General features: G+C 36.1%; 5 protein-coding genes across 8 annotated transcripts; 3 read left to right on the top strand and 2 right to left on the bottom strand.

Annotated features, from left to right (window-relative positions):
• LOC113108558 (cytochrome c oxidase copper chaperone) lies at nucleotides 1-2,185 on the bottom strand. Of its 2 annotated transcripts, XR_003292796.1 has the most exons (5): nucleotides 1,921-2,185; nucleotides 1,533-1,670; nucleotides 758-875; nucleotides 283-347; nucleotides 1-182 (listed from the first exon to the last, which is right to left on the bottom strand). XR_003292796.1 is itself a non-coding variant. In XM_026271760.1 (4 exons), exons 2-3 carry the CDS (start codon nucleotides 1,649-1,651, stop codon nucleotides 791-793), a joined length of 204 nt encoding a protein of 67 aa, XP_026127545.1. In that variant the 5' UTR covers nucleotides 1,652-1,670; nucleotides 1,921-2,185; the 3' UTR covers nucleotides 1-182; nucleotides 758-790. The 2 variants fall into 2 exon arrangements, 1 of the variants encoding a protein (XP_026127545.1); XM_026271760.1 differs by lacking the exon at nucleotides 283-347.
• A 1,998-nt stretch (nucleotides 2,186-4,183) lies between these two features.
• On the top strand, nucleotides 4,184-9,907 carry LOC113109343 (potassium/sodium hyperpolarization-activated cyclic nucleotide-gated channel 1). The gene is made up of 10 exons (XM_026272959.1): nucleotides 4,184-4,616; nucleotides 4,854-5,040; nucleotides 5,117-5,221; nucleotides 5,313-5,450; nucleotides 5,587-5,748; nucleotides 6,259-6,597; nucleotides 6,704-6,850; nucleotides 6,969-7,206; nucleotides 8,547-8,720; nucleotides 9,230-9,907. Exons 6-9 carry the CDS (start codon nucleotides 6,493-6,495, stop codon nucleotides 8,714-8,716), a joined length of 660 nt encoding a protein of 219 aa, XP_026128744.1. The 5' UTR covers nucleotides 4,184-4,616; nucleotides 4,854-5,040; nucleotides 5,117-5,221; nucleotides 5,313-5,450; nucleotides 5,587-5,748; nucleotides 6,259-6,492; the 3' UTR covers nucleotides 8,717-8,720; nucleotides 9,230-9,907.
• Nucleotides 9,908-11,064: 1,157 nt separating this feature from the next.
• Nucleotides 11,065-14,628, top strand: LOC113108560 (spindle and kinetochore-associated protein 3). 2 transcript variants are annotated; one of them, XM_026271764.1, is made up of 10 exons: nucleotides 11,065-11,188; nucleotides 11,489-11,623; nucleotides 11,719-11,780; nucleotides 11,859-12,030; nucleotides 12,170-12,593; nucleotides 13,166-13,245; nucleotides 13,453-13,643; nucleotides 13,796-13,987; nucleotides 14,130-14,324; nucleotides 14,424-14,628. In XM_026271764.1, exons 2-10 carry the CDS (start codon nucleotides 11,515-11,517, stop codon nucleotides 14,466-14,468), a joined length of 1,470 nt encoding a protein of 489 aa, XP_026127549.1. In that variant the 5' UTR covers nucleotides 11,065-11,188; nucleotides 11,489-11,514; the 3' UTR covers nucleotides 14,469-14,628. The 2 variants fall into 2 exon arrangements, with proteins under 2 accessions (XP_026127549.1, XP_026127548.1); XM_026271763.1 differs by having other exon boundaries at nucleotides 11,129-11,247.
• A 122-nt stretch (nucleotides 14,629-14,750) lies between these two features.
• LOC113108562 (histone deacetylase complex subunit SAP18) lies at nucleotides 14,751-16,148 on the bottom strand. Its single transcript, XM_026271765.1, has 4 exons — nucleotides 15,989-16,148; nucleotides 15,516-15,625; nucleotides 15,318-15,440; nucleotides 14,751-15,237 (listed from the first exon to the last, which is right to left on the bottom strand). Exons 1-4 carry the CDS (start codon nucleotides 16,058-16,060, stop codon nucleotides 15,081-15,083), a joined length of 462 nt encoding a protein of 153 aa, XP_026127550.1. The 5' UTR covers nucleotides 16,061-16,148; the 3' UTR covers nucleotides 14,751-15,080.
• Nucleotides 16,149-16,158: 10 nt separating this feature from the next.
• Nucleotides 16,159-22,863, top strand: LOC113108559 (uncharacterized). 2 transcript variants are annotated; one of them, XM_026271761.1, is made up of 2 exons: nucleotides 16,159-16,480; nucleotides 20,663-22,863. In XM_026271761.1, exons 1-2 carry the CDS (start codon nucleotides 16,303-16,305, stop codon nucleotides 22,009-22,011), a joined length of 1,527 nt encoding a protein of 508 aa, XP_026127546.1. In that variant the 5' UTR covers nucleotides 16,159-16,302; the 3' UTR covers nucleotides 22,012-22,863. The 2 variants fall into 2 exon arrangements, with proteins under 2 accessions (XP_026127546.1, XP_026127547.1); XM_026271762.1 differs by lacking the exon at nucleotides 16,159-16,480 and adding an exon at nucleotides 17,223-17,337.
• The last annotated feature ends 3,520 nt before the right edge of the window (nucleotides 22,864-26,383 follow it).

Genomic DNA, 26,383 nt, shown 5'->3' on the forward strand with positions numbered 1-26,383 from the left:
TTAACGTCTTGCATAGGATCTTTATTGAGCATAAATGTACACAAATCGTATATGAAAGAAAGAGACAGAAAAGACAGACATTTCCCTTAGAGGAATAAATGCAGTCCTGCATAATCTTCTCTGCAGTGTAGAATATAAATAAATGATCACACCGGGTCCCATTTCACACAGGTTGTCATTCGCTACAAAAGAAAGAAAAGACACATTTTTATTTAGAGGAATACATTTTTTTAAAGACATATATAAAGGGAGTTCAAATATGGAAGTTTAAGCATTATTTACCAATGCAGAGTTTCAGCAGAATATCTGAGCTGCTCTGTTTCATACAACAACAGGAGGATCAGGGCCTGAGAAGATTAAAAACAATTTAAATTAAAAAATTCATAAGCGCACAAAAAAGTAGTCCTTATGACTTGTGCACTATATTCACAGTCTTCTGAAGCTATATAATAGCTTTTTGTAAGGAACAGACCTAACTGGCATCTGTGGACACCATTCAATTTTATGTAAGGGAGAGAACAGCTTGGCTATGTGCTATAAATAACTCCACAGATGTCAGTCAGTCATGCAGACAACATGTGGAAGCAAAAATGACAAATCTGAGGAGAACTATTTCTTTGAGTTAAATCTATAGTGCAAGGAGATCTCTGTAATTAAATTTGAGTTTGGGGCACCCAAGGTGTGGAAAAAATGTGAGAAATATCACTAAGGACATTCTTTGTAAGCGATTACCGGTAGTCATTTTTGTGACACTTACCATTCACTCAATCTGATGATGATGATGGTAGTATTATATCTTAAAACCAAGTGCCCTCATGCACTCCTTGTGCGCTTCGATGAGGCCTGTGCAGCTTTCTTCTCCCTTTTCAATTATGCTGCAATGAAGACAGTACTGTGTCATGGTAAATTGTGTCATTATTTACTAGTGCTGTCAAATTATTAATTGTGATTAATCGCATCCAAAATAAAAGTTTTTTTTTATATAATATGTATGTGTGCTGTGTATATTTATAATATAATAATATAATACACTCGTAATAATATAATACACACACATGCATGTATATATTTCAGAATGTATAATACACAGTGTATTATAATACACAGAACACACACATATTATGCAAACAAAATCTTTTATTTTGGATGCGATTAATTTATATGACATTACTAATATTCACGAACCCTTATGTTGCTCCAAACCAGCTTGATCGAACATACAAAGAGAAATTTGAAGAACTGCTCATGCCACATCAATACTCTCCAATAGTTGTTCAACAGTAATCGGATTAGTTTTATAAGTAATACTGACAATTTTTATGGGGATTTGCATCCTAATTGAGCCTTTCAGTCCTTTAAAAATTATTTTGTCCTTCACAGAAGAATGTAAGTCATGCAAGTTTGGGTAAACATGAGAAAGAATTACATAAAGCACAGAATTTAATTTAAATGTGATTTTTATTTTATTTTTTTATGTGCAATAAAATGTCTCTTTAAAGCAGAAGTTAACTAATAGCTAAAAGTCTCCTCACCATGCATCTCGTGCTTTTTTTGTGTCAGGACACGCACAGCATGGTTTGAGAGGTTTCTTCTGCTCTGCTTCCTCTATTGCTGGTGAAGCCTCCACACTGGCTGCTGACAGGCTTGACATTTCCACTTACAAACGCTGCCTGACAAAACAAAAGAGCATGAGACATTTTTCAGGTTTATACTTCCGTTTAAACTTTAGATTATGCACATCCAGCAGAGTGCAGCAATCTAACCACACTGTTACTAGTTACATCATGTCCTCTGCTCTGTTCATCGATTAATGTCCAGCCGCCCATGCCTCGCTGTATCTTATCGTTTGTAAAATATATTCAGATAGTGGTGTCAGGTAATATCAAATAATAAAACTGTCTCTGACAAACTTTTACTCACTCTTTATGATGCAGAGACTGATGCACTCACTCACGTGCGTACTTCCTTACACAACCTGGAAGCTGCAGCAGTCAAATAACAGAACCAGCCGGCGGAAGTGAGTGTCGCGTAGCTTCCGGGTCAATGCCTTACAACAAAAACAACAAAATCAACAATCTACAGCTATTTAATACAAATATGACTTACATTCACATAGTGTAATGGCTAAAGGTTAACGAAACTCGACTAAAATCAGGTCATAACAAAATGCCGAACAATAAAACAAAATACAAGTCTTATACAGAATAAAAGTCATTTAAAAGTTTAGGTTATTAATATTATGTATATTATAATAATATTTTTTAATCATTAGCTAGCATTTCAGTGTATTATTTTTTAATACATATTTTAATAGAATTGTAATTACACATTTAATGGTTATATTGTCTCATAACATCATATTGTCAAACATAAAAATGTTTTCAATTTATGCCAGATGAGTATTATGAATTATTATTCATGTATTATTGCAGGCAGATTCACATAACTATAGAACTATACTTACTTCACAGATGACTTCTGATATTGATGATAATAGGCTTCTTTTTTTTCTTTTTTTCTTTTTTTCTTTTTTAGAAGTGAAATTTCTGTGTGTGTGATCCATCTACTCTGTGTTTATTCAGCATAACTGTACTATCTATGCTTTTTTTTTCAAGAACTGCTTAAAATATACCAGACCCCATACTCTACACATATTCAGCACATAGGCTAAGTGGATCTCCAAAACAAATGCAACAAGGGCACATATAGCTTTCATGCTGACCTTGCTTCTGATGTGTAACAGATTTACATCTCTGTATAGAAAATAAAGTGCTTTCAGAGTTGCTACATTAATTATTTCCTATGATCATCACCCTAATTTTTTTTTACATTTAATAAAAAATGTAAAGCTTTTGAGGACAGACTTGTTGACAGACTTAAAACAGGGAAGGGAATAATAGTTAGATATAATTTATAATCAGTCTACCTGAAACAGAACCCAAACCCCAAAGATGCTAAAATAGTGCTGTCTCGTGTGCCTGTTACTGTGTGTGCAACTTTTTTTTTCTTTTTTTTCCCATCATGTCTGACACATTCTTTTTCAAAACACTGATCAACAGCTAATATAGCAAAATATAGTGTTGATAAATGTTTATATTGCATTTTCCCAGCATTTTCCGCTACGTTCAGCATGCTATGAGCGGCAAAAATAGAACATTTCAGTCATGATGTCAATTTGTGGGCCAACACAGAATGCCAACTCAGCATGGACTCCCTCAGGCATTTCTACTGGGTTTTTACTATATCTTTGTTTGTATGTTGTGTTTTATTTATGAGTTGACAAAATGTGACTTTGCAGAATGTTCTACAACATAAATTAAACACCCATACTCACACATTAATTCAGAAAGTGCTGTGTCCGTTTGATTACACATAATTTGTCAAGAATGTAAACAGAAAACCATGGCTGTGCTTTACAGTTTTAAACACAATCATTTCAGAATTCATATGTCATGTGTTAGCCGCACTCACACACACACACACACACACACACACACACACACACACACACATTATATTGGTAAATAGTTAGGCTATTAATATAATAATGATTAAGCATACCTGCAGTTTAGGTGATTGTTGCCTTCTGAGAACATAAGATCAGTTACATGTTACATTACTTGAATACCACTTTGAAATTCAACACTCTGTTGTGACTCTCATAAACATAGTCTGCCAATGCAACACAACACTGTTTTCACTTTACTGGAGATCTAGTGAGCTCAGAAATTGTGTTGTGGTAAGCTGCAGTTGTCTGTTTTGGATGTAAACACATCCACATTGAAAACACAGAACAGTTTCACCAGCTGCACCTAAGAAACATAGGTTAAACTCCAAAATCGGCCATGCCTGCAAAAAATAGATTCCTGTATTCTGTCTCTTTCTGAAATAGCAAAATTATCTGAGCACTCTTGCGTATTCATTAGAAAAAATCACTTTGTAATATCAGTACAGTCATTTACGCCCAATAAGAGCGTAAGTAATTCAATCACCTACCATTGTCAGCCTAGGGTCCGGTTCTATCAGAACCATCTCTCTAGTTCAGATGACAATGGTTGTGATATTCAAAACCAACTTGTGTCAAAGAACCCCCCCTCAGTCCAGATGAGCTGAGCTGATGTGAGCACGAGGCAGAGATACTGAATAGTTGATGAGACAATAGTTAGTTTGACAGAGGGGGAAGAATGGAAAGTCTGGAACTTATCTCCTTCTCATTTCTGGACCGAGCCAAAGGACTGTGATGAAAAATTACTCTGCGGCTGTGCATGTGCACACGTGAGAGAGAGGAAGCAAGAGAGCGAGCATGAAGACGATGAAGAAAAGTGGATGAAATAGTCAGCATAAAAGAAAGTCCAGAAATAAAGTTGTCAGAGAGGCATGGTGAGAAATGTAAGAGGTGCTTCGGGGATCACAGTGCTTAGTCAGGGCCTGGAAATGCAGCGTCTCACACCTGAGAATCACAGCCGCTTCAGCTGGAGAGGGTGGAAAAACCTACTGCTGCCGCAGTTGAACAGACGCTCGCTGCATGTCTACGGCAGTGAGATGGCTGTGGAGAAGGAGTGCTTTAGACAGAAAGAGGGAGGTGTGTTGGTCATCCATCCCTTCAGTCGTTTAAGGTACTGTAATCTGTCTTGGTGTTTTTATTTAGTATTTTTGACAAATATATTTTACCTTATTTTATACCTTTAATAAAAAAATTCTACAATAGTAATACAAAAGGTAATACAATAATTAATTAAAATAAAATATGTTAAAAAATAAAATAGAAAAATACTAATGCATTTTGAAAGGGACTGTCATGCAAAAATGCCATCTTTTAAAAATATGTCTAACTTGTGTCCTTATTTATGCAGGAGTTATTACATCATGTGTATGGTGGCCATAACATTTCTTAATTTAATTGGCATTCCAATGGAGATTGCCTTTCTGGATGGCAACAGTGGAGTAGGTTGGGAGGGTTTTAATGTGTTCTCGGACACTCTGTTCCTGATTGACGTGGGGCTTAACTTTCGAATGGGGATCATTACTGACAACAGTGAGGTAAGGATCAGTTCTAGACATCACAAATATAATATTGCTTAAACTTGTCCAATTAATGTATCTGTATATTACACAGGGAGCCATTCTGGATTTGAAAAGCATTCGACAACAGTATTTAAAAAGCTGGTTTATACCTGATGTGGTGGCAGCATTCCCAGTTGGTTACATACTACTTATTGCGGTAATGTGCCCTTTTCTGCTGAATCTTTTGGCTGTATTGAAATTACAAAGCTCCAAATGGAAAAAAATGTTTTGTGCCATTGTCATGACAGGACCTACAATACCACAGTGACTCTCCCTCATCCAGAGCCAGCAAAATGATGCGCATCTTGATGTTTGTGAGAATCCTCAGTCTTGTTCGCCTGTTGCGTGTGTCAAGGCTTGTTAGGTTTTTCAATGAGGTGGAGAGAGTAAGTAATGAACTGCTTGAATATGAAACTGTTCTTATATTAATGAAACAGCACACTAAATATCAGTTTTGTTATCATTCAGAAAAATTATTTGGATGATGCTTTTGATTTTTATATTGAATCTCTGCCCATATAGGTTTCAAATGCCAACTTGGAGGTGGTGAGGGTTTTCCTAAGAATCTTGTCGCTATTTATGATGATCTTCCTGCTTTGCCACTGGAACGGCTGTATTCAGTATTTTGTGCCTATGCTTGAGGAGTTTCCCTCAGACTGCTGGATTAGAAGAGAGAATCTAATGGTAAGAGCAGCATATTCACATAAACTGTATTCCTACATTTATGGAAATATCATCACATTTGAAAACTGTATTTGCAAAGCCTGGAAATGTAATGGAAATGAATAATATTTTAAACAGTCATGAAAACTAGATATGAGTATGACAGCTTACTTATATATTATTCTGAAGCTGAGCACTGTAACAATATTACAGCAATAATAATACTGAAACCCTCTTAGGTCATTTTTACTCCTATTAATATTTGTGTGACTCTTCTCTGTGATACTACGTTTAACCTATTATTGTTAATTTCACTTTTAGAAAAAAGTTCCAAAATGTACTAATATGTACCATATATGGTCTAATATGTAACTTTAAGTTACCAATATGAATCCTTTATTGGTAAATCAAATACAAAGTGTACCTTTTTTTAAAGTTTTTATTACAGAAAGTGTAATATTTGTTGTTTTATGGTGTCAATGTATAAAATATTGTATTAATGTCAATGCTTTGTCTTATGTAATTTGTCAGAATGCCACAGTGGGAGAGAAGTACTCTTTTGGAGTCTTTCGGGCCCTCTCTCATATGACTGCAATATCATATGGTTCCTCTGAAACACCCACAAGCAAGGAGTATACTTTTGATCAGCTGATTTAGTTAAATGTTCATTTTATACCCCAACAATCACAATGCACAACTGATACTTCTTTTAATACCTGATTATTGTTTTTGTTTTTTTTAGATGAGGTTGAGCTTTGGATTGTCATGACTAGCATTGTGTCTGGAGCCATCATGTACACGGTGATGGTCGCCAACACTGCTGCAATGATGACTGATGTGGACATAACAGCAAGAGCATACAAGAACAAGGTACAAGGGAAACAAATATATTACTAAAACAGCATATTAGATTTTGATTGAGGGTGTCATTCACATTTTCTGTTTTCTGTTCCCTTGTGTGTTTGTTTGTACATAGATGAATCATATGGAAGATTATATGACTTTCATGAAGCTTCCCAAAGCCCTTCGTGTGCGCATCAACAACTTCTTTCAGGCTCGTTACGCAGGAAAATGGTATGATGAGAAAGATGTGCTGAAGTGGGTGTCTTCATCTCTCAGAGAGGTACTGCTCACTGTTGTGATAGATAGTCACAGAAATTGTTTAAGAGATGTTTGGCTCTTGTTTTTAACAGTAATGTAGTATTTTTACAGTTTAATGATTGTTTGTATGGTTTTGTTAGGAAATTCTGATGTCCATGTGCTCAGCCCATGTGAGAAAAGTCCCCTTTTTCCGGAACTGTGATATAAACTTCATCAATGCCATTCTTCTGGAGCTGCAGTATGAGGTCTACCAGGAGGGTGACATCATCATCCGCCAGAACATTCCTGGTGACCGCATGTTCTTCATCGAGCACGGGCAGGTCCTTGAGGAGAATGAGTTTTTCCAGAGGGAAATATGTGATGGAGACTGCTTTGGAGGTGTGATATTGATTCACGTTGCAATGTCAATGCAATGTCTGTTTAGTAGGGGTGGAATGGTACACAGATGTCATGGTTCTGTACGTACCTTGGTTCGGGGGTCGCAGTTCGATACAATTTCGGTAGAACAGGGAAAAAACATCTGCTATGCTCGGTTTCTTTTCATTTATTTTGAACAGACAGTATTACAAATATAATAAAAAAATTCCACCTAAAATATTAAATATCATTACATTGTTAAATATATATAATCTGCAGTACATATATATATAAAAGGAATAAATTCTTGAAATATATTTGGGGAAAAAACAGTGCGACAAATAACGTAGCCATATATGTTGAGTTTCAGTTTATTTTTGTAACATGCTAAATTTGTTCACAGAAAGGAAATTCAAGTGGCAGAAAGTGACATCCTATTTGTTTTCTTTATTTTACAAAAGCACAATGTTTTGTTTTCATCGTGAGTGTACGCAAATAAAAGCAGACCTTTATACAGTAATGCATTATTAATAAGACAATAAGTGGTTAAAATTGATTCTGCTGGTATAAGAAAACAGTTGACATGATCGCGCTAATGCGCACAGCCACACACACACACACACACACACAAACACAACGCACAGTTTAAACATTTCTAACTTGACAGCACAGTTAGTACTTTATCAAAATAAAAACCAGTGAACCAAAACATCAGTGCGCCCGCCTCTGATGGAAATGTTATGGAATATTTGGATTTGTGCCGTATGAGAGAGGTAGGATACACGAGCACAAAGCTCAATTTCGCAAACGTGTGAGAGACACATTAAGAATCAGCACATGCATGGTCACTATCTAGTGTGCTTTGTTTTCAAGTGCGCAACTCACAGCATTCGCTGCTCTTCTGCTGGTGCTGGTTATCAAACAGCATTGCATTGCTGTGGATGCACCTTTTGGATTGAGGGTGAATTTCCTGTATTCGTTGTAAGACCCCATGCACCGAACCGAGATGTCCGTACCGTGACGGTTTGGTACAAATACATGTATCGTTCCACCCCTACTGTTTAGACTATATGTGTTGTTTGTGATGCTCATGTCTTGAATCTATTTATTAGTAAGCTGTGTTAAAGGGATAGTTCACCCCAAAATTCTGTCATTATTTACTCACCCTCAAGTTGTTTCAAACCTGTTTGAGTTTCTTTCTTCTGTTGAACACAAAAGAAGATATTTTGACAAATATGTGTAATGCATAATTTGACCATTGACTTTCATAGTATGGAAAGATACAAATCAAGTCAATGTCTGACAGAATTTTCATTTTTGGGTGAGCTATCCCTTTAAATGTCTCTCCTTCCCTTTTCCAGAGTCATGTCTCCTAACAAAAGGAATGTGTTTGGCCACAGTACAAGCTTTGACTATCTGTCAGCTTTTTTCCTTGTCGGTGGACTCCTTTCATTCTGTTCTGAAGGACTATCCAGACATCAGGAGGGACCTGGAGACATTTCAACAGGATAAAGACATTTTGTTATGTTGAGAAAGTAAGTTTTAGTTTTATCCATGAGACAGTTTGAAGCACAACTTGATTTAAAGGTTTTACTGGAAACCAATATATCCATAAACCATACATATTTTCTAGATTCTTTAATAATGGAAAGCCTTTATTTGAAAAAGAGATTTTGTTTCATTCTAAATTCTTTCTTCTTCTTTAGTTATTTACTAGTACTTTTGGATTATAAATGTATATATTCTTAAAAAAAAAAAAATTGAACTTACCCCAGGCTTTTGAATGTTAGTGTTTATTATATACACTTAAAAATTCTGCTATGGGGGGAAATATTTTTTTTTTTTTAATATAACACACTGCATAATAAAAATAATTAAGGATACAAGAGCTAAATGCTCTCTAATTTCTATTTTGCATCTCTATTTTAATTGGTAGATGGCTATACTTGAATTAAGCCCCACCTACAGCTTCCTAACCATGCACTTTGCCTGCTTTTGATTTGCCGGCTTTGTTTTACTTGAATCTTCCTCTGTATTGGCATAGATATCCAGATGTGGTTTTGGAATATTCTGTTCCAGTTGGTGGATGTGAGCTGAAGTATTCCCTTGTTCTTCAGTGTACAACAAGCTGAAGGAAAATGGACTTTGTATAGCAAAAAAGATATGACTTGGCAACCGCATTGGAATGGGATTCCTTTAAGAATACTGATAGGATGTTTTTAGACTGATTTGTAGGCCACTTTCTCCACTCCCTCCCTTTTCAAGTGCCCACAGAAGGATAAGCATAACCCGTGCTCTTACGTCACATAACCATGCCTCTTTACGTTTCCCCTGTCTTCATCTGAAGTATACAGAACAGCACCCACTGGTGGCCTCCATTTTCCAGTAGAGGTCATTAATTTTATCTGACCAGGTCCTCATTGTACTGTAGGTTTCTATCAGAGAAGCTTTGTTTAAAACAGACAACATTTTTAATGTTTTGACAAATATGTTTGTGTTTTTCAAATAATGTGCTGAGTTCAATTTTATGTTAAATATGTCCCACAAAAGTCAGCAGATTATTTTCAGAAATCAGCACAAACAGTGAACAAATTATGTTGGGGCCCAGAAAAAACTTACCATAATTTACATTTTAAATATTGTATTTTGGGGGAAAGGATAAAATTTGCTATTTCATAAAATGACCCAAAGGTTGTAGAGATAATTGTAGTTCATAGGTCAAATGTTTATAAAAGTCACATTTTAAAAAGATGTTAATAAAATATTCCTGAATAAACAGTGAAGTTTGTTCTTGTTTTTTCTTCTCAAAACTTTTTGTCAAGATCATGCTATTTGCTTTTTCATCTCTCAATACAAAAAAATAAAATAATAAAATGCACTGTTCTTCTTTATTTTCAAGATTAATATGTGACCATGTTTAAATTAAGCCTATACTGTAAATCAACAGCGACAGGAGTTTGATAACGGTGTTTTCTGTCCATGAGTTAATTCCCATTCTCTGTAGTCCTTCAAAGAGAAAGTTTCATTAGTTTCATATATGATAATAATAATAATAATGATAATAATAATAATAATAATAATAGTTAATTACATCAACATGCCACTTTTCTGCTTTTCTAGGCACTCAAAGCTCTTTACATTGTCAGGGGGTATCTCCTCATCCACCACGAGTGTTGATATACTGTATGTTGATAACTCTTGCAGATTGAGAGGAAAAAATAGGCCAGACAAAGTTTAAGGAAACTTAAACACTGTCTCTACTCTGTCATGGGCATATAAACATGCATTAATAAAAAAAACTTAAAAAATCTTTAAAACATAATGTTCAGTCCTTTAATTTGAACTCTATTTATCTATTTTATTTATTATTCAAGTTATTAAATTAAGGGGAACTTTTAGTTCATTTGGTTAATATAATCAGAAGCAATAGGAAATGTAGCCTAACTTAAAATAAATCTAAATGTGCTAAACATAGGGGCAAATAAAAGCAGCAGTAGCCTGTCTAAAGCCCCTTGAATTCTGCAACACTTTAAAGGATGAATTGAATTGTGCTATGTGCTTTTTAATGGGTAGGTAATAGGTAACCCAATAATAAATAATAAATAATAAGTACACAAAATCAATCAATCAATCAATCAATCAATTACTGTAATTAAGCAGTTATTCAAAGAGAACTCTTTGCATTAATTGTTTGTATTTGGGTAATATTTTCAATAGAGTTTTTTAGACAGATTCCAAGGGTGAACATTTTCACTAAACACAGAGATCTGTTAATTACAAGGGCAAAAATAAATAAATTTGCTGAAACCCTTTTTCTTTTTGAAACTTGCAAGACATAACTGCTTCGAAGTAAGTACGGTCAAGGACTGGAAGACCATCGAGCACGAAACGACTGCACCGAACGACAGGGGGCAGTAATGAACCCAACGGTGTTTGGGTTTCCGTCAAGTCCAACGAGTCAGACAAAACGAACCCGGGTGTGCCGCGAAATTTGAAAGAAGAGGTCAGAGATATTTGTCGTTGTCTGAATCTTATTTATAAAACCACACTTAATTTCTTAAGGTATTATGCTATTTTATGCTGAACCGAATGTGTTTAAGACAGTATCTTCATTGTTTGTGTTATTGTACGCGTTCCGTATAAGATGGACTGTCCAAAAGAGTTAACGTACAGTTGATTGTTTACATGGCTGTAGAAAAGAAGGATTACAAGTATTATGCTTGTATATTATTATGGTAATGTCTCATGTAATAATATAATATACCATTTTCTTATTATTACTAATTATTTACTGTTATTTCAGCTTGTAAAACAGGAGGGACGTTGAGAATGAATCCTTCAGAGCGTTTCTTTGCGAAGCTGCGGAAACTGACTGTTCATCTGGAGACTGAAAGCAACAATCTCCTTCATGCAAGTCAGAACCCTCAAGACGAAGATGGTAACCTGCCAGGAAATATTTTATAGTCGCTAATAATAATGATCAGGTCATACGTATGCATCTGTTGACTGGTGTATGTGATCTGTGTTATTCAGAGGATGAAGAGAATGGGGCTCAAGCTCTGTACCAGCTGCACTCTGAAGTCCGAGCATTGAAGGTTTGTGTATGTTTAGTTATTCATGATTTCACTCTATTTTTTAAATATGGGCTTCATTTAACACAAAATCATGTGCAGCGAGAAGTTCAAAATCAGGTGGCTACACATGATGGAGCAAGTACTGAACTGAGGAACTTTGTAAGACGATGCTTGGTGCTGAAGCAGAGAACCACAGAAGACATTGACAGGCTGAAGAAACACTATGAGACGTATGGCTACAGACCACGAACAGCAAGACAGGGAAATGCAGGTAAATGTTGATTACATTTGAGAATGTTAACATTCTGCTGCCTCTGCTTGGCTTTCGTATTTATAGTCTCTAATTGAAGATTTGCTAAGATTTATACTTTTTTCAGTGGAAAATGTTTTTTATTTTCTCACTATTTTAGAGATGAATGGTACAAAAAATGCAGAAAAGTTGGATGCAGCAGATGAAAATGAAGCAATGGGACAAGGGATTTGTGAAGAGGCTCAGCAGCCTGAGACACCAGAGAAGATGCAACCACCTGTTGACCAGCTGCGGACCCCAAAGCTCTCCGATTTTGGTCTGTCTGCACTCCAGTTCCAAAGAGTGCTTGGTGAAGCAGAGCCACCCCACAGTGCTGCTCCTGTCCCAGCTGTGGCTCTGTCACCACCACCATTTGTCATGAACATGCATCCACCGCAGCCAAAGACGCCCAAGTGCTCTCTGCGTATGGAGGAAGATGCTCCGACCCCACGACTAGAGGACTTTGGTATCTCTGAGTACACCACCTGCTGGAACAATGACTTTACCATGGATTTGTTCAACAAGAAACCACCCAAGACCAGCAGGTATGCTGCTTGCTATGTCTAGTGTGAATATCACATCACAAGCATGCTTTGCTTCAGAAAATACTAAATATGACACTTTCTAAACTTGCTTTGAATTTTTTTAATTCACACAATTTAGCCTAATAAGGTCAATTTAATACAGCTTACACAAAACAACATTTTACATTTTCATCTTTAGGAGTAAGAGACTTTACTAATGACATTTTGCGCTTAAAGTGGAGCTTGGAAATGCATTAATTAAAATCAATGTATTAAAAGATCTCCACATTAAAAAAAAAGACTGCTTTTATTTGATCAAGGATACAATGAAAACAGTAATGTTGTGAATTATGTTTAATTTATTTATTAATTTATCCCTGTTTTTGCAAAGCTGCATTTTCTGCAAGGATTTTTCTAGTCTACAGTGTCACATGTTCTTTCAGAAATCATTCAAATATACTGTTTTGGTGTTCAAGAAACATTTCTTCTTCAGAACTTTTGTAACATTATAAATGTTTTACTGTCAATTTAATGCATGCTTGCTGTTTAATTTGTATTTTTAACACATAATATGTGTGTTGGGTCTTTCACAGTGAAAGAACAGAGAACGGTCAGATACCCTCTCATGCTTTCCCCACTTTGTCTTTTGGGCCTAACAAAGGTGTTGCCAACGGTAAATAATATTGAGTGTTGTTTTCTTAATATTATGAAAAGTTATCGACCTGTTTGGAGTTTTAAATTGTTTCTTAGCAGTATAACATTTAGTTCCTGTAAACCTGAATGTGTGGTTACATTTGTGCATTAACGATATGTTACAATAAATGCATTCTAGTTTTTTTTTTCTTTTTTTAATTTTTCCTTTTGTGTTTAAATATTCCAGAGAGTCTGGAATCCCCAGAGCCACCTGTGTTTTGCACCCCAGGATTTAAGATTGAGAAACACCGCCTCCCATCATCTCCACCAATGAAAGGAATGAATGACCTTGATTCTCCTCCTCGCCCTAATAACTGCCCTTCTACACCAGAGCTCCCTGCATTTGAAACTCCTTTTGTCAGCAAGCTTATAAAAAAGGTATGATGCACTCCTTAACTCATTACTTTAATCACTAACGTGTAAAAATCTACCACAATAGACATGACTAGTATAACATTAAACCATAATCACATATAATATCATTAAAAATGTGTAATGGTTTCTCATTCACTGCGATTACTGTTTCAAAGAATGACAGACAGGAAGAAAGCGGTAGACAAAGGGCTTCAAAGGAGGGCAGCTTTCCCTTAGCAGATCTCTCCAATACAAACAGAGCTCCTTCATTTGATGCTCCAGAGATGCCAAAACTGCATCGTTATGAGGATGAGGCCATACCCGAGATGCCATCTCTGCAGTCCCTTCTTGGGAGATCTATTGCTTTCGTAAGTAATCATATTTTGATCTTTTAATCATTAAAATTGTATTATACCTTAGATTTGATGCTAAATCTTATAAACAAAAATGGTGAATAGTTTTATTTATTGACATGCACTTGACATTTGCCCTTCCTTTAACTCTGAATAGAAAACTGCATCTAGTGATGCTTCTGGGATGAAGATGGGGACAGATCACTTGTTAGACCTGAAGCAGACCCCCGTCACAATGCATGAAAACCAGGATTGGTGCCTTACAACTCCAAAGGTCAGAGTGAAGTTCCCTGCAGAGGCATGCACCCCGGAGATGCCCGATATAAGTTCAGTCACTCAGGATATTTTAAAAGTGAGTCACTACCTTGTAATGCTGAAATAGCAATATAGCAAATTATTGCTTATGTTAAAGAAAGAAAATAAGTTTTTTTTTTCTCTCTCCCTCTTTTAGCTTGTGACTCAGTGCAAGTCTTCAGGACTTACTACTGAATCTTAGCTGATACCCATGAAGCCTGGCTTTCAAAAAGTGGAACCAAGAGGAGAACAGCAGATCGTAGTCAAAGTGATTTCACTGAATTATATCTGATTGTAAGAGCAAACACTTTTAAGGACAATATAAAACATTTGAAAATAATAATAAAGAACTTGTAAAATAATGCCATTGATGGTTATGCAAATGGTACGGATTACTCAAATGAGTTTGAAAGATATAGGTAATTCTGTTGAAGTTTAGTTAATGCCTATTAAGTCAGTTTATGAATGTTTACACAAGACAAGATACTGAAAAAAACATTTATTCAACATTTTATGGGAATCATGGTAACAGGACTAAAACTAAAAAGGTAGACCTGGTATAAAACCCCATGAAGAACAAAATATATGACAAAGAATATCTATATAACCTCCAATCCTCAAGATATGCTCCATCCTGCTGCTGGAGATTAACCTTCCTGCAGAGTTTAGTTCAGGCTTAAACTTCGAACCAGCTAATCAAACCAAATTTAGGTTTGCCTGAAAAACACTGGAAGGGTTTGAACTAAACTCTAAAGGAAAGCAGATTTCCAGACAGACATTCACCCTATTTGTTTAAATCCAGGCAAATCTGGTTTTAGTACGGTCTCATGCGTCCTTGGATAGGTGGTGCACGGTTAGGCGGAGTGATGGCGATGTCAAGGTAATCTCCGATCTGAAAGCGTTGAGACTGAAGCGTCATGGAGTCGTCGGCACCTTTGCGTCCTGAAACCGTATTACCAATCTCTTTAACCCTACAACAAAATCAGATGGGTTATTTCAAAACGAATCAAAACTGACTGAGCTAGAACAAAACACCTTCTGTATAGATTACCTGTACATTTGTCGTTTAGGGTCTGGGTAAACTATTGCAAACCCAAAATGTGTGCCTTTCTTTCGAGCTTCCGGATAAACTTCCTTCACCAGGCTTGTCAGTTCCTTCAAAGTAGCATCCATCCTGTATCCAAAGCAGATACAACTCAGGATCTTGCAGTTCATTTCATCTTTAATGCAATGCAAAGTTTATACCTACCAGGTGTAAATCTGGAGCTCGCTAGATGGTACATTCCCCCGGGCAAATTCGTCCATGCGATGATGCCTTCCGTTGTTGGTGGTGAACACTCGGAGAAGAAGTGGGCATGTCTGCGGGAAACATGCAGAATTTAATAACGCGGGCGAATATGTACACGTCTTCAATATTGATATTGCAGACAATGTGAAATGCGTTCGCTGTATGCGTCTTTTATATAACGTTATCAGGGAGTTAGATTAATACGTTTTATACTAAACGTTTCTACTATTATATACTGCAAACTCATATTAATGGTTTAAGATTTGTATACTAAATATACTAAACATTTTATTACCAAAGAGCTGTATTATAATAAGTTGTATACTTAATTTTTTTTACCAGTTACATTTTCATATTAGCTTAGCATTACAAGACGCATCGTTTGTGCAGACTATGTGCTCAAATGAGCAACAAACGTACTGGGAAAAACAAACCTTTTCTCTGTCTACTGGCTTTTCTGGCTCTTTTTTGATTTCCTCTTGTGTGACCCTTGATTCTACAGCCATTTGATCCAATTTTGTTATAAAACGAGATGAATCGTTGTTCACAACGCCTGTTAATGAGCGATCGCGGCGCGATGAAATGATGTCACCACTGTAGGGAGCCAATCACAGCCGACCGATGATGGCCAGTGAAATGACGACACATCCGCGTCGCCTACACTACCCCCACCGCCATTTTGGGAGTCAGATTGTAAATATTACTAGGGAAGAAAAGCAAATACATCCACAAATTCGGTGGCCTTAATATGGTTCACACATGCGTAGTGGCCGGTTGTCGGAACAGGAGGACTCCTGGGACCACACTGTCCTTCTACAGGTTTCCTCGCGACCCGGAGCGGAAGCAGCGCTGGATCTCTGCCGTGAATCGTGAAGGCTGGGTGCCAAACGAGGGCAGTAGACTCTGCAGCACACACTTTATTTCGGGTATGTGTACATCAGATATCATGGGAATCTTTTAAAAACAATGCTCATCTCTGGGTTGATTGTATGTATCTCTAGTAGAGTGGGGGAACGTTTTTGATGTTTGTAACGCACCTTTCTGATGTACATAACGGGGCTGAAAGCCAGAAAGGGTTTCCTTTTCATTTTAATTTCATTGTTATCATACACTTTGGGTTTTGGATTAAATGTAAAATTACACAATGCTTATTTAGCTTTAACTTCACTTTTGGTTTTGCACACAAGGGTCACACGTCTGCGGTCAAAACAGAACGAAGACAAACATAACATTTTTAATGAAATGAATGTACTAATGAATTTGTTCCATATTTATTCTTTAATATTTAGTATTTTTATGGGATTTAATCGTACTTGACAGTATTCAATGTTCAGTATTTATAAGTCAATTTGGATAAAAGTGTCTGCTAAATGACTAAATGTAATGTAAATGTAAATGATGCACTGTTTATGTATTTAAAACATTAGGGGGGAAAATTAATAAGGGATCCTATTATACTTTTTCAACTTAAGTTAGTTTGTAATGTTGCTCTTTGAACATAAAAAAGATCTGCAAAGCTATAAAGGTCAAAGTCCACTTCAAATTTAGAAATTTTATTTAACAAAAATCACTTCAAAAACTACAACGACTGACTTGTTTGGACTACAACGTATATTTTTATATTACATTGTATATTTTCAAGGATTTGTGATATCGCAAAGATCGACGAATGGGACGAGACCTGGTTGAGCTGCTCTTAGAGAGGAGGAACACGTTATCAATATGTTGGAGATACACAAGATTTCCCAAGGCTGACAAACTTAGAGTGGTTCCAAACATCCAGGTTTAAATCGCGTTCAAATTGATTTGATTTTGACAATATTTACACTGAAGCTCGGAGGCGGCTATGGTTAGGGGCATGACATTTTCTAACCAGGCGACGAGCACTGCCAATCACAACACACACTGGCCCAGCTTACCAGTCACAGCACATTTCCTATTTCAGAAGCTGGGCCTTCATTTGATACAAGAGCTATTCTATAAAGGTAAACAGTAGCAAAACTCGAGAGCTTGTTGATCTGTTTTCAATGAATTTACTTAGCTTTTACAGGATTTTAAGACAATAGATTCATTAAGTCATTAAGATATTATCTGGTAGATATTATCTTTCATATGTATTTCCCACTGCATATCTCTGTACCAGAGTTGCAACATAACTGTTGTTTTTGTAAAAATAATTTAAAACTTCTACATTGGGTAAAATTCCTATTTTGCTTGTCAGTAATGAACCTTTTTTAATACAACATTAAAAAAAATTAACTTATAAAAATCGATTGTTTGATCATATCTAAATGTACATTAAAAAGCAAAACCTAACAAAATAAGCAGTTATGACCAGCAATACTGTTTTGAGCTATGAGAGTAGAGCTTAAAGGGGGGGTGAAATGCTCGTTTTCACTCAATATCCTGTTAATATTGAGTACATATAGAGTAGTACTGCATCCTTCAGAATCACGAGCTCCAGTAGGCTTTTGCGTTGAGAGCGTTTGGAAGTTGTGACATTACCGTGAGGAAAAAAAAACATCATCCAAAACAAACCATGGCTTACAGTCAGATTCAGCCGTTTATTTATGATCCAGAATCAGATCCCAAGGCTGAAACTGAACGATGAGCAGCATCAGCAACGACTCGCTCCGAGCGGGGCTCGAACCCGGGTCTCCGGCATGGGAGGCGGACGCACTAACAAGGAGGCAGAGATATTTAAAGCAGTTTTACTTACCACCTGCGGTTCCAACACACGATCGTGACCCTTTTTCGTTGAGATTGCATCATCCTTAAGAAATAAACGATAGGCAAATCCGTCGTCAAACTGGGCCTTGTTTGTAAAACAAGCATCTTCGAAATGCAGGTGTAACCCCTCTCTCTTGAGATCGGGGAGTGAGGTTTACCTGTACAGTGCTCTGCCGGCAGACGTGCCCTCAGGACCCATATAAGGAAATTCCGCTCCATCTAACGTCACACAGAGCCATATTTGAAAAAAACTTTCCTGAAACTTGTGACAAACCAGAAGGAGTATTTTGGGAACAAAAATACTCCTTCAAACGTACAACTTAATTTTTGAGACTTTGTCCATGGGAATCCAACTCTTTAACAGTGTAAAAAACTCAGTATGCATGAAATAGCATTTCACCCCCCCCCCCCCCCCCCCCTTAATACATTTATTTATTAAACATCTATATGTCCACCTAGTGGTTAAACAATGGCATTACATATGATTATTATCATTCTGGCCACTAAATGCCTCTAATTTGCCCATTTGCACTGGAATTTAAAAACATTTTCTCTATTTTAACCCTAAATACTACAGTAATTGTAATCTAAATAATAAGCATATTAGAACATTTTATATTTTAAATGGTCATTCATAGATCATAATTATTGCGCATATTATTTAGTAACAAAATCTCTCCAAATTAAAGCTGCAGTAGGTAAATTTTGACGCTCTAGCGGTTAATAAACAGAACTGCTTGCGTTTTGCAGAAGAACATCGTAGCCGGAACTACTTCTCTCTGTTTATGTCTATGAAGAATCACAAAGGTACTGGGTTACTCCGCCGCGGTATCCCCGAAGCAATCTAAAATAGTCCGAATATAAACACTTATTATAGGTGCACCCTAGTGATTCAGGACAAGCTAAAACACGGTTTGGAAAATGGATTCATGGTGTACTCGCTTATTATATACATTTTGTAAATCTTGAACACAAAAAAAAGTTACGGACCGCAGCTCTGATTGGTTGTTTCTTACCGGGAGCAGATGAATTTCTGCAAATGGCAATAGGACCACTGGGAGGAGCCAGAGGAGCTTGATTTTTCACAGATTATCAGATTCTACTGTCAGGACATAATGACAGGTTTAACAAATATGTAAAAAATATATTTTTACAAAAGTTATCTACTGCAGCTTTAACTAAGCCGTAAAATGTAGTACAGTTATTTTATTGGTTAAAAGTTACACTTAAGGTGTTTGATCACATTTGACTGCCTAGGAGTATGAGAACATATTAATGCTGTTTCATTTCCCAGAATAAAATACTATTGTAAAGCATAGTTAGCGTAGTTATCCATGCACAATCAATGCACATTATGTGTTAATAATTACTAGAAATCGCTGCAAAATATAGTGAAACTGCTGTCTGTCCCAATTAATCCAATACAAACATATTGACAGAGTGATTTGTTTGGAAGTATTGATAGCTCCATGAACCACATGACGGCGTGGCAGTGAGATCTAAGCATGTCTCAACTGTTTCTCAGCAGCTCTGGTACAGCAATATTACTCTGCAATATGCAATAGGATATACATGTGAAAGATGTTGCATTATTTGTCTACCAGATAATACCTGAATGACAAGATGAATGCAGAAAATATATGTTGTAAACATTTGTGTATGTAATTTATTTACACATTTGTAGCTATTAATGCGCAACTTTCAATTCAAAACACGGGTGTTTTGATCATTTTCTGTATGTGCAAATTGAAATATTCAGCTTTTCACATCAGAGCTGTGAGTTTAAATTTCTACTTACAAATACAAGATATTAATATGACAAGTTCTCACACGCAGATCAACAACCTCTCGAGTTTAGCTACTGATTTACCTCCATACTATTCCAGGCGATCATGCCAGACTGGGGGAGAGAGAGGTCTTGTAATAATGTAAAATATGTGAAAAATAATGTGTTTTTCTAACAACCTAGTATGAGAGCCTGTTCTAGCTCACCCACAAAACAAAATCAAGACTTTGTAAAAGCGCATAATAGGGCCCCTTTAATACAGAGTTTAACTTGAAATTGAGCAAAGGTGTTTAATTAAATCCAATACATGGATAGCAGATTGGTGCCCCCTGGTGGAAGAAATAAAGAAAATCATATGTAATACCACGATCTAACCACTAGATGACTGTATAAATATATAAAGGGCTTTGTATTCCTTAGATGCTTGTAAGAGTATTTCCGGATATGATTGCTTACATAATTATTATAATTATCTCAAAGATATACTTCATCGTGCCGACTGCTCTATATTTTTATGAATGTTTTTGACAGTAAAAATGGTGTTGGATTTTTTTTTTTATAGAAGTAAATGTATTTTTTTTTCTGTTTACAGGAAAACAAGTAAAAAATCCTAGATCCCCAGACTATGTTCCTTCTGTTTTCACTTCAGCGCCACTGTCACCAAATATGAAGGAAGCAAGTTCCTGTGAAATGTATGATAAACAAGAGGCACAAGTGGAGGCAGCCAATGCTTTGCTCTTCTTGCAAGGACAAGGACGTTTCTTGGAGGACCATGGCCAGACTAGGAGTCAAGAAGAGCCAGAAAGTGTTTCTTCTTCATTAAGCAGCTGTGATGAAGAGGATGATAAGACTGAAGATGATGTAGAAGAAGGAATCTCACTTACAAGTGTAAACCAAATGGGAAGCCCAGTCAAAAACATTCCCCCTGACTATGAGTCCAGTCTTGAGGCTCTTAAGAAAGAGAACATGGAGCTGAGGGAATCGATAGAAAAGATGTCTCTCACTGAGGCGTCATTCAGAAATGATCCAGAAAAGGTTCGCTTCTATACGGGACTGCCGAACTACTTTGTGTTTGAGACGGTCATGTTGCTTCTCATTCCACATATGAAAGGAGACAAAAATGCAAAACTTTCAAAATTCCAGCAACTGCTCTTGACATTAATGCGACTCAGGCTTGATCTTAAAAACCAAGACTTGGCCTATCGTTTTGGGGTCAAGGTGGCCACCGTGACCAGGACTGTCCATCGGATTATTAATATAATGTTCACCACCCTCGTGCCCACTGCTGTTTTTTGGCCATCCAGAGCGGAGCTCAGAAAAAACCTACCTGCAGCTTTACGTTGCACTTACCCAGACTGTGCAGTGATCATTGACTGCTTTAGGGTGTCTCTGGAAAAAGCTCTTAGTGTGGATGTGAATCAAGAGGTTGCATCTACAGCACTGACTGTGCCAGCTCAGGCCACGGTGAATGAGCTTAAATATGTGATAGGTGTTGCTCCTCAAGGTGTTGTCATGTTTGTCTCGAGGGGATCACCGGGTCACGTCAGTGACAAAAATCTTGTTGAAAGTTCAGGCCTCCTTTGTAAGGTATTGCCCGGTGATGTTGTGTTGGCTGAGCATAACTTTGACATTGAGGAATTGGTGGGGGCTCGCAAAGCCGAACTCAAAATCACTAGTAGAAATTGCTATGAAAATTGCCAGAGTGGACAGGATGGAGAAAATGTCTTACTGGTTGGCACACTTTCAGATATAGTGAATGTTCACAGGCATGTTGGGAAGGTAATAGACATGGTCAAGAGGAGATACTCTATGTTGACTGGACCAGTTGAGAGTCCCTTTACGGTCATAGACCGCACTTCCAATGTGAGCACTTTTGATAAGATAGTGCAGGTTGCTTGTGCCTTGAATAACCTGTGTATTTCTGCTGCACCCCTGGAATGAGCGCTCATATTTGCCACACTTTGCAACTTTTATTTGTACATTGGCTGAATGCACCTTTATTGTTTCCCTATTTTAGCGGAAGACTTATTGTTAAAAGAGGATATTAACCTTCTTAGAACATTTATGCAACCTAAGGACTAGTTTATACCAAACATATTCATCAGGCACAGTTCACTGGACAATCTAGTGTTTTTACAGAAGGAACTCCCTTAGTTTCTAGGCTGACTTTGTTGATGCTTCAGTTTGATAGAGACATTCCATCCATAGTTTAATTTTAATTTAGTATTGTCGAGAGTGAAGCGTGTATGCTGAGAATTTAAAATATTCAAGGCACTAAAGAAAGCATCTCTGTCGGAGACGGTTGTAGTTTGACATTAGCTGCCCTTAAGTTCCAGTGCCTTTGTCCTTGTGATGCCTATACTATTTTCTTTTTTTTGCTTCTGTATAGATATATACTATATTTTTACATTAACCCAACAGTACTTTGTTCTTTACTTCTGATGTTGCCTTGTCACTTTACCGTGTAATGTGTAAGTCTCACAAAGTTACAGTTTAGTTATTTGCATTGCTATGAGATCATTGTTGTGTTAAATCAACATTTAGTTATGTATACCATGATATATTCACTCTGAATTTTGACCATTGCACATGTTTCAGCACTGTATCCCTCATATCATTTAACTGTGTGTTCCATTTAACTATGTTATTGCTTAGGAAAGTGATGTTTATGTTGAATTTCCATTTCAATCATGTGTTCTATGTGAAAAGTTCACCAACACGACTGTAATCTAATGTAGCACTCTGTTGTATTTCATGTATGAAAATATCTCCATAAAAGTTGAGTACTTCTAATTGGAAATGGTATTTTGTTACTTTTCAGTGTCTTTATTCTTATAAATTTCTTATTTGTTCCATAAAAAACAAGACCTTCCAACATTCTGTACTCCATCTACAACTATTCTAATATAATAATAACTTCTACTTAATATATTATTTAAGAATTTCATATAAATTAATTTTATTTATACTTTTAGCGTGACAAAATATTTTGTCACATGCAGCAGTATTTAAAATAAAAGGATACACAAAAGGTATACGGTTTAACAATATTAGCATTATATATTCATATACATTTTGGCAGAAAATTCTGATGTGTATGTGTCATAAAGTTGATGAAACAATTCCTGCTTTATGATCATTCATCAGAACGTGTCAAATCTTGTAAGCAGAGTGTTGTGGCTGGTTTAATTATGTGATATTTTTGTGATTTCCATAAGAACTTGAGACTAAAATGATGGACTGATTAAAGGATGCTACAACCTGATTAATGAGGAGTCCACTGAAGAATCTAAAAAACAAGTCTATTTTAAAATAACAATAATAAGATTTATGAGTTCTGGTATCTATGCGAGCAACACAAGGCTACTACATAAATTCGCCAGTATTGTCCCTGTCCTGTGATAATATCTGTTTGGGATCAGAATCTCAGCGTTGTAAATGTCGGAAGCCCCGCCTAGGGTATGTGCAGTGCTGACGTGCACAGCTGCCTCACGTGACTCCTCTGGAATGTTAACAATGCAGTAAGTGTCCAACTATGTACTGCATTCTAATTCTGCCGAGAAAATGGAGGACAATCCCATGATTTTCACTGTGTGCTTTATATGAGAGGACATCGAAAGACGATCCCTGGGCAGCAAAACACCAAACAGATAATTTACAACTTTACTGAAGTTTAAATCAATTCCTTGGATTAAGGTACCACTAAAATCACATGGTGAGTAGCTCAAAGCTTTTTTAACGATGGGCGTTAGTAGTTTTTAGGGATTTATAAATTCGATCTACGCTCGCGAACCCTTTGTAATTGTGGGAAGGAAGGTGTATTTGTCATTTAAAGCGAGATAGGAGTGAGCGCATTCTCCCTGCGCTGGAATGCGGACTCTCTCGCGCGGATCTGCGCTCCTCGCGCTCCAGCCTCGAGGCCCTGCAACTTTATTCCGTCTTAAAGTTACTTTGTGTCTAAAACATTTTGAATAATTACTGTCTGTAAAACTGATGAAAAATGAGATTATGTCCGGAAAACCTTTCTGGATATTCCGTTTTACAACTTTACAACTTTGTACAATTTTACAACAATAAAACGGAATCTTTAGCGAAACTCGCTGTAAAAAATATATTTGCTTTGGCTGGTATGACCACATCACAGTTATGTTCAAATCTCTTGAAAATTTGCGTCGGCTGTGGTGGTGATAAAATAGAGGTTTCCACGAGCTGCAGGTTATGTTGTCACAAACTATACTTGCGGTAGGTTTTTATTTATCTCGCGCAATTAGATGTTTTAGTAGCATTATTAAAATGATGTACAATAGCGGGCCGATTACATTAAACATTGACTGTTTTGAAACTGAACAATTCACTCCACCAACAAAGTGATCTTTTTGTTTTTTCTCGTGAGATTCGCGATGACATGTGGTGAGAGCTGTATTAATTCTTACATTTGTTGTTTTTGTCTGCTTTGTGTTGTCAAAAAATAATTAGGAAAATTATGAAATTAAGCGACAACAGTGGCATTTTTAACCCCTTAACTGTCACCCCTTATGTTTGAACAATGTCTTATGTCCAAACTTACTTTTTATAATTGATTATCATTTTGTTAAATGATATTGATGAACATTTTTTATGGTAACGCAATGCTGATTTTAAAATGGGTTTTAAAGGATTAATTTTGAGATTAAGTTTTCAAGTGAGATATAATTTCTGATGATTTCTAAAGTGTGAAAGAGAAAAGTGCAACGAAGAAGACTTATTTATTTATTTTTTTGACAAAGGTCTGACTCCTGTTATGATGTAGATTTTTAAGATGCACTCTTGTCATAAAGTAATCTATTACGTTTCCTACATAATTTTTAACAAAAAACCATTGGTAAAATATCTATTTAGGAGTCTTAGAACTTTCCAACGATATATAGTTTGTCATGATTACATTAGGATTTAATAGTAATGTAATGAAGTAAACGTAGGCGTCCCACGGAGGGGACATGTCAGTGTGATTCTGTTGTGTTTAAATGATTTCATTACTTTGTACTTTGCAAGGAAAACAATGACAAAACTCAATAGGAAAGCATACAATACATTTGTTTTTGTATTGATGTGTGATGTGGTTATTTAAACAATAAGCTCTTTTAGAATTTTGTATATTTTGCTTATATATGTGTATGTATGTATATATGCAAATGTTGATAAAAGTGCAAGAACAACATTTTCAACAGTAAACTTACATGATTTATGGATCATGCTATAAAAAATATAATTGCTTCCAGTTCTCATACCTAATCATTTTTTCAGACCCCATCACTAGCTCTGAGTAATAAATTAAGCAAAAAGTGTGAAATTGTAATGATTTGACAAATATTGTTCTCTAGTTAGAATAAAGGTAAAAAAAAAAAAGTTTAGAATCACTCATCCATTTCATATAGTTCTAATGGAGTTAAATGCAGCTGAATTTGGATACCACACTACACATCATTAGAAGCTTGTTATTGAATATAAATCTATTAAATGTTTACTTTTCTCATGGTTGAACTCCGAAGTGTGCTTGAATTAGTGTTTGGAAAGCGGAGGTATTGGTGTATTGCTGCTGTAAACTTGAGTAATGGAAGGCATTGAAAGTATTGTTTTGGAAGCCTTACAGTAATGGGAATTATACTATATTTGTTCTAGACTGAAGCAATGCATTTCCAGTATTGGAGCACCCACATTCCAGAAATATGTTTGTTCTGAAGGTCCTTTCTTCTTTGTTTGACCAGAAGACAAGAAATGTAAAAATAAATGTTGTGAAACGTTTGTATTTTTAAGACCCCACGGAATATAGTGATGTGAGGCTTTTTCACTCCTGTTATGAATTTGAGGTATTTCCTTTAGAAACAGGAAGTTTGAGCGGGATATATTGAAGGGCTTGCTTTTAGTTCAAGTTACAGTCATGAACCATGGTCAGTAGCTTTTTAGTCTGTTTCTCCGAACAGAACACTCTACATTTTTATTTTCAACATTTCAGGGTTGGTAAGATAAGTTATGCACACCAAAATACAGTAAAATAGCAATATTGTGAATTTAATCGTTTGTACCAAAGCTGAATTTCAGCAACCAAATTAAGAAATTAAGGTAATAAGTATTTTTCTCTTATAGCACCAAATCAGCATATTAATCATCATATCTACAGTATGTATGATATAAATAAATAATAAAATAGAAATATAAATCTTTGTATAAATGCCTTTACTGCACATATTTTTTGCTTTGACATCAATTCAATGCATCCTGAATAAAATAATTAATTGGTTAAAAAAAAACTTTTCATTGTTGTCATAAGATCCAA

This window comes from Carassius auratus, chromosome 9 (genome assembly GCF_003368295.1).
Source record: "Carassius auratus strain Wakin chromosome 9, ASM336829v1, whole genome shotgun sequence".
Lineage (NCBI taxonomy): Eukaryota > Metazoa > Chordata > Actinopteri > Cypriniformes > Cyprinidae > Carassius > Carassius auratus.

Excerpts from the sequence above, each read along its gene's own strand:
- LOC113108558 (XM_026271760.1), bottom strand. The coding sequence starts at position 1,651 with ATGTCAAGCCTGTCAGCAGCCAGTGTGGAGGCTTCACCAGCAATAGAG. Across the intron at positions 876-1,532 it reads AAAAAAGCACGAGATGCATG|CATAATTGAAAAGGGAGAAG; the intron begins GTGAGGAGACTT and ends TCTTCATTGCAG.
- LOC113109343 (XM_026272959.1), top strand. The coding sequence starts at position 6,493 with ATGACTAGCATTGTGTCTGGAGCCATCATGTACACGGTGATGGTCGCC. Across the intron at positions 6,598-6,703 it reads CAAGAGCATACAAGAACAAG|ATGAATCATATGGAAGATTA; the intron begins GTACAAGGGAAA and ends GTTTGTACATAG. Across the intron at positions 6,851-6,968 it reads TGTCTTCATCTCTCAGAGAG|GAAATTCTGATGTCCATGTG; the intron begins GTACTGCTCACT and ends TGGTTTTGTTAG.
- LOC113108560 (XM_026271764.1), top strand. The coding sequence starts at position 11,515 with ATGAATCCTTCAGAGCGTTTCTTTGCGAAGCTGCGGAAACTGACTGTT. Across the intron at positions 13,988-14,129 it reads TTGGGAGATCTATTGCTTTC|AAAACTGCATCTAGTGATGC; the intron begins GTAAGTAATCAT and ends AACTCTGAATAG. Across the intron at positions 14,325-14,423 it reads TCACTCAGGATATTTTAAAA|CTTGTGACTCAGTGCAAGTC; the intron begins GTGAGTCACTAC and ends TCCCTCTTTTAG.
- LOC113108562 (XM_026271765.1), bottom strand. The coding sequence starts at position 16,060 with ATGGCTGTAGAATCAAGGGTCACACAAGAGGAAATCAAAAAAGAGCCA. Across the intron at positions 15,626-15,988 it reads AGCCAGTAGACAGAGAAAAG|ACATGCCCACTTCTTCTCCG; the intron begins GTTTGTTTTTCC and ends TGTTTCCCGCAG. Across the intron at positions 15,238-15,317 it reads CCTAAACGACAAATGTACAG|GGTTAAAGAGATTGGTAATA; the intron begins GTAATCTATACA and ends ATTTTGTTGTAG.
- LOC113108559 (XM_026271761.1), top strand. The coding sequence starts at position 16,303 with ATGGTTCACACATGCGTAGTGGCCGGTTGTCGGAACAGGAGGACTCCT. Across the intron at positions 16,481-20,662 it reads CAGCACACACTTTATTTCGG|GAAAACAAGTAAAAAATCCT; the intron begins GTATGTGTACAT and ends TTCTGTTTACAG.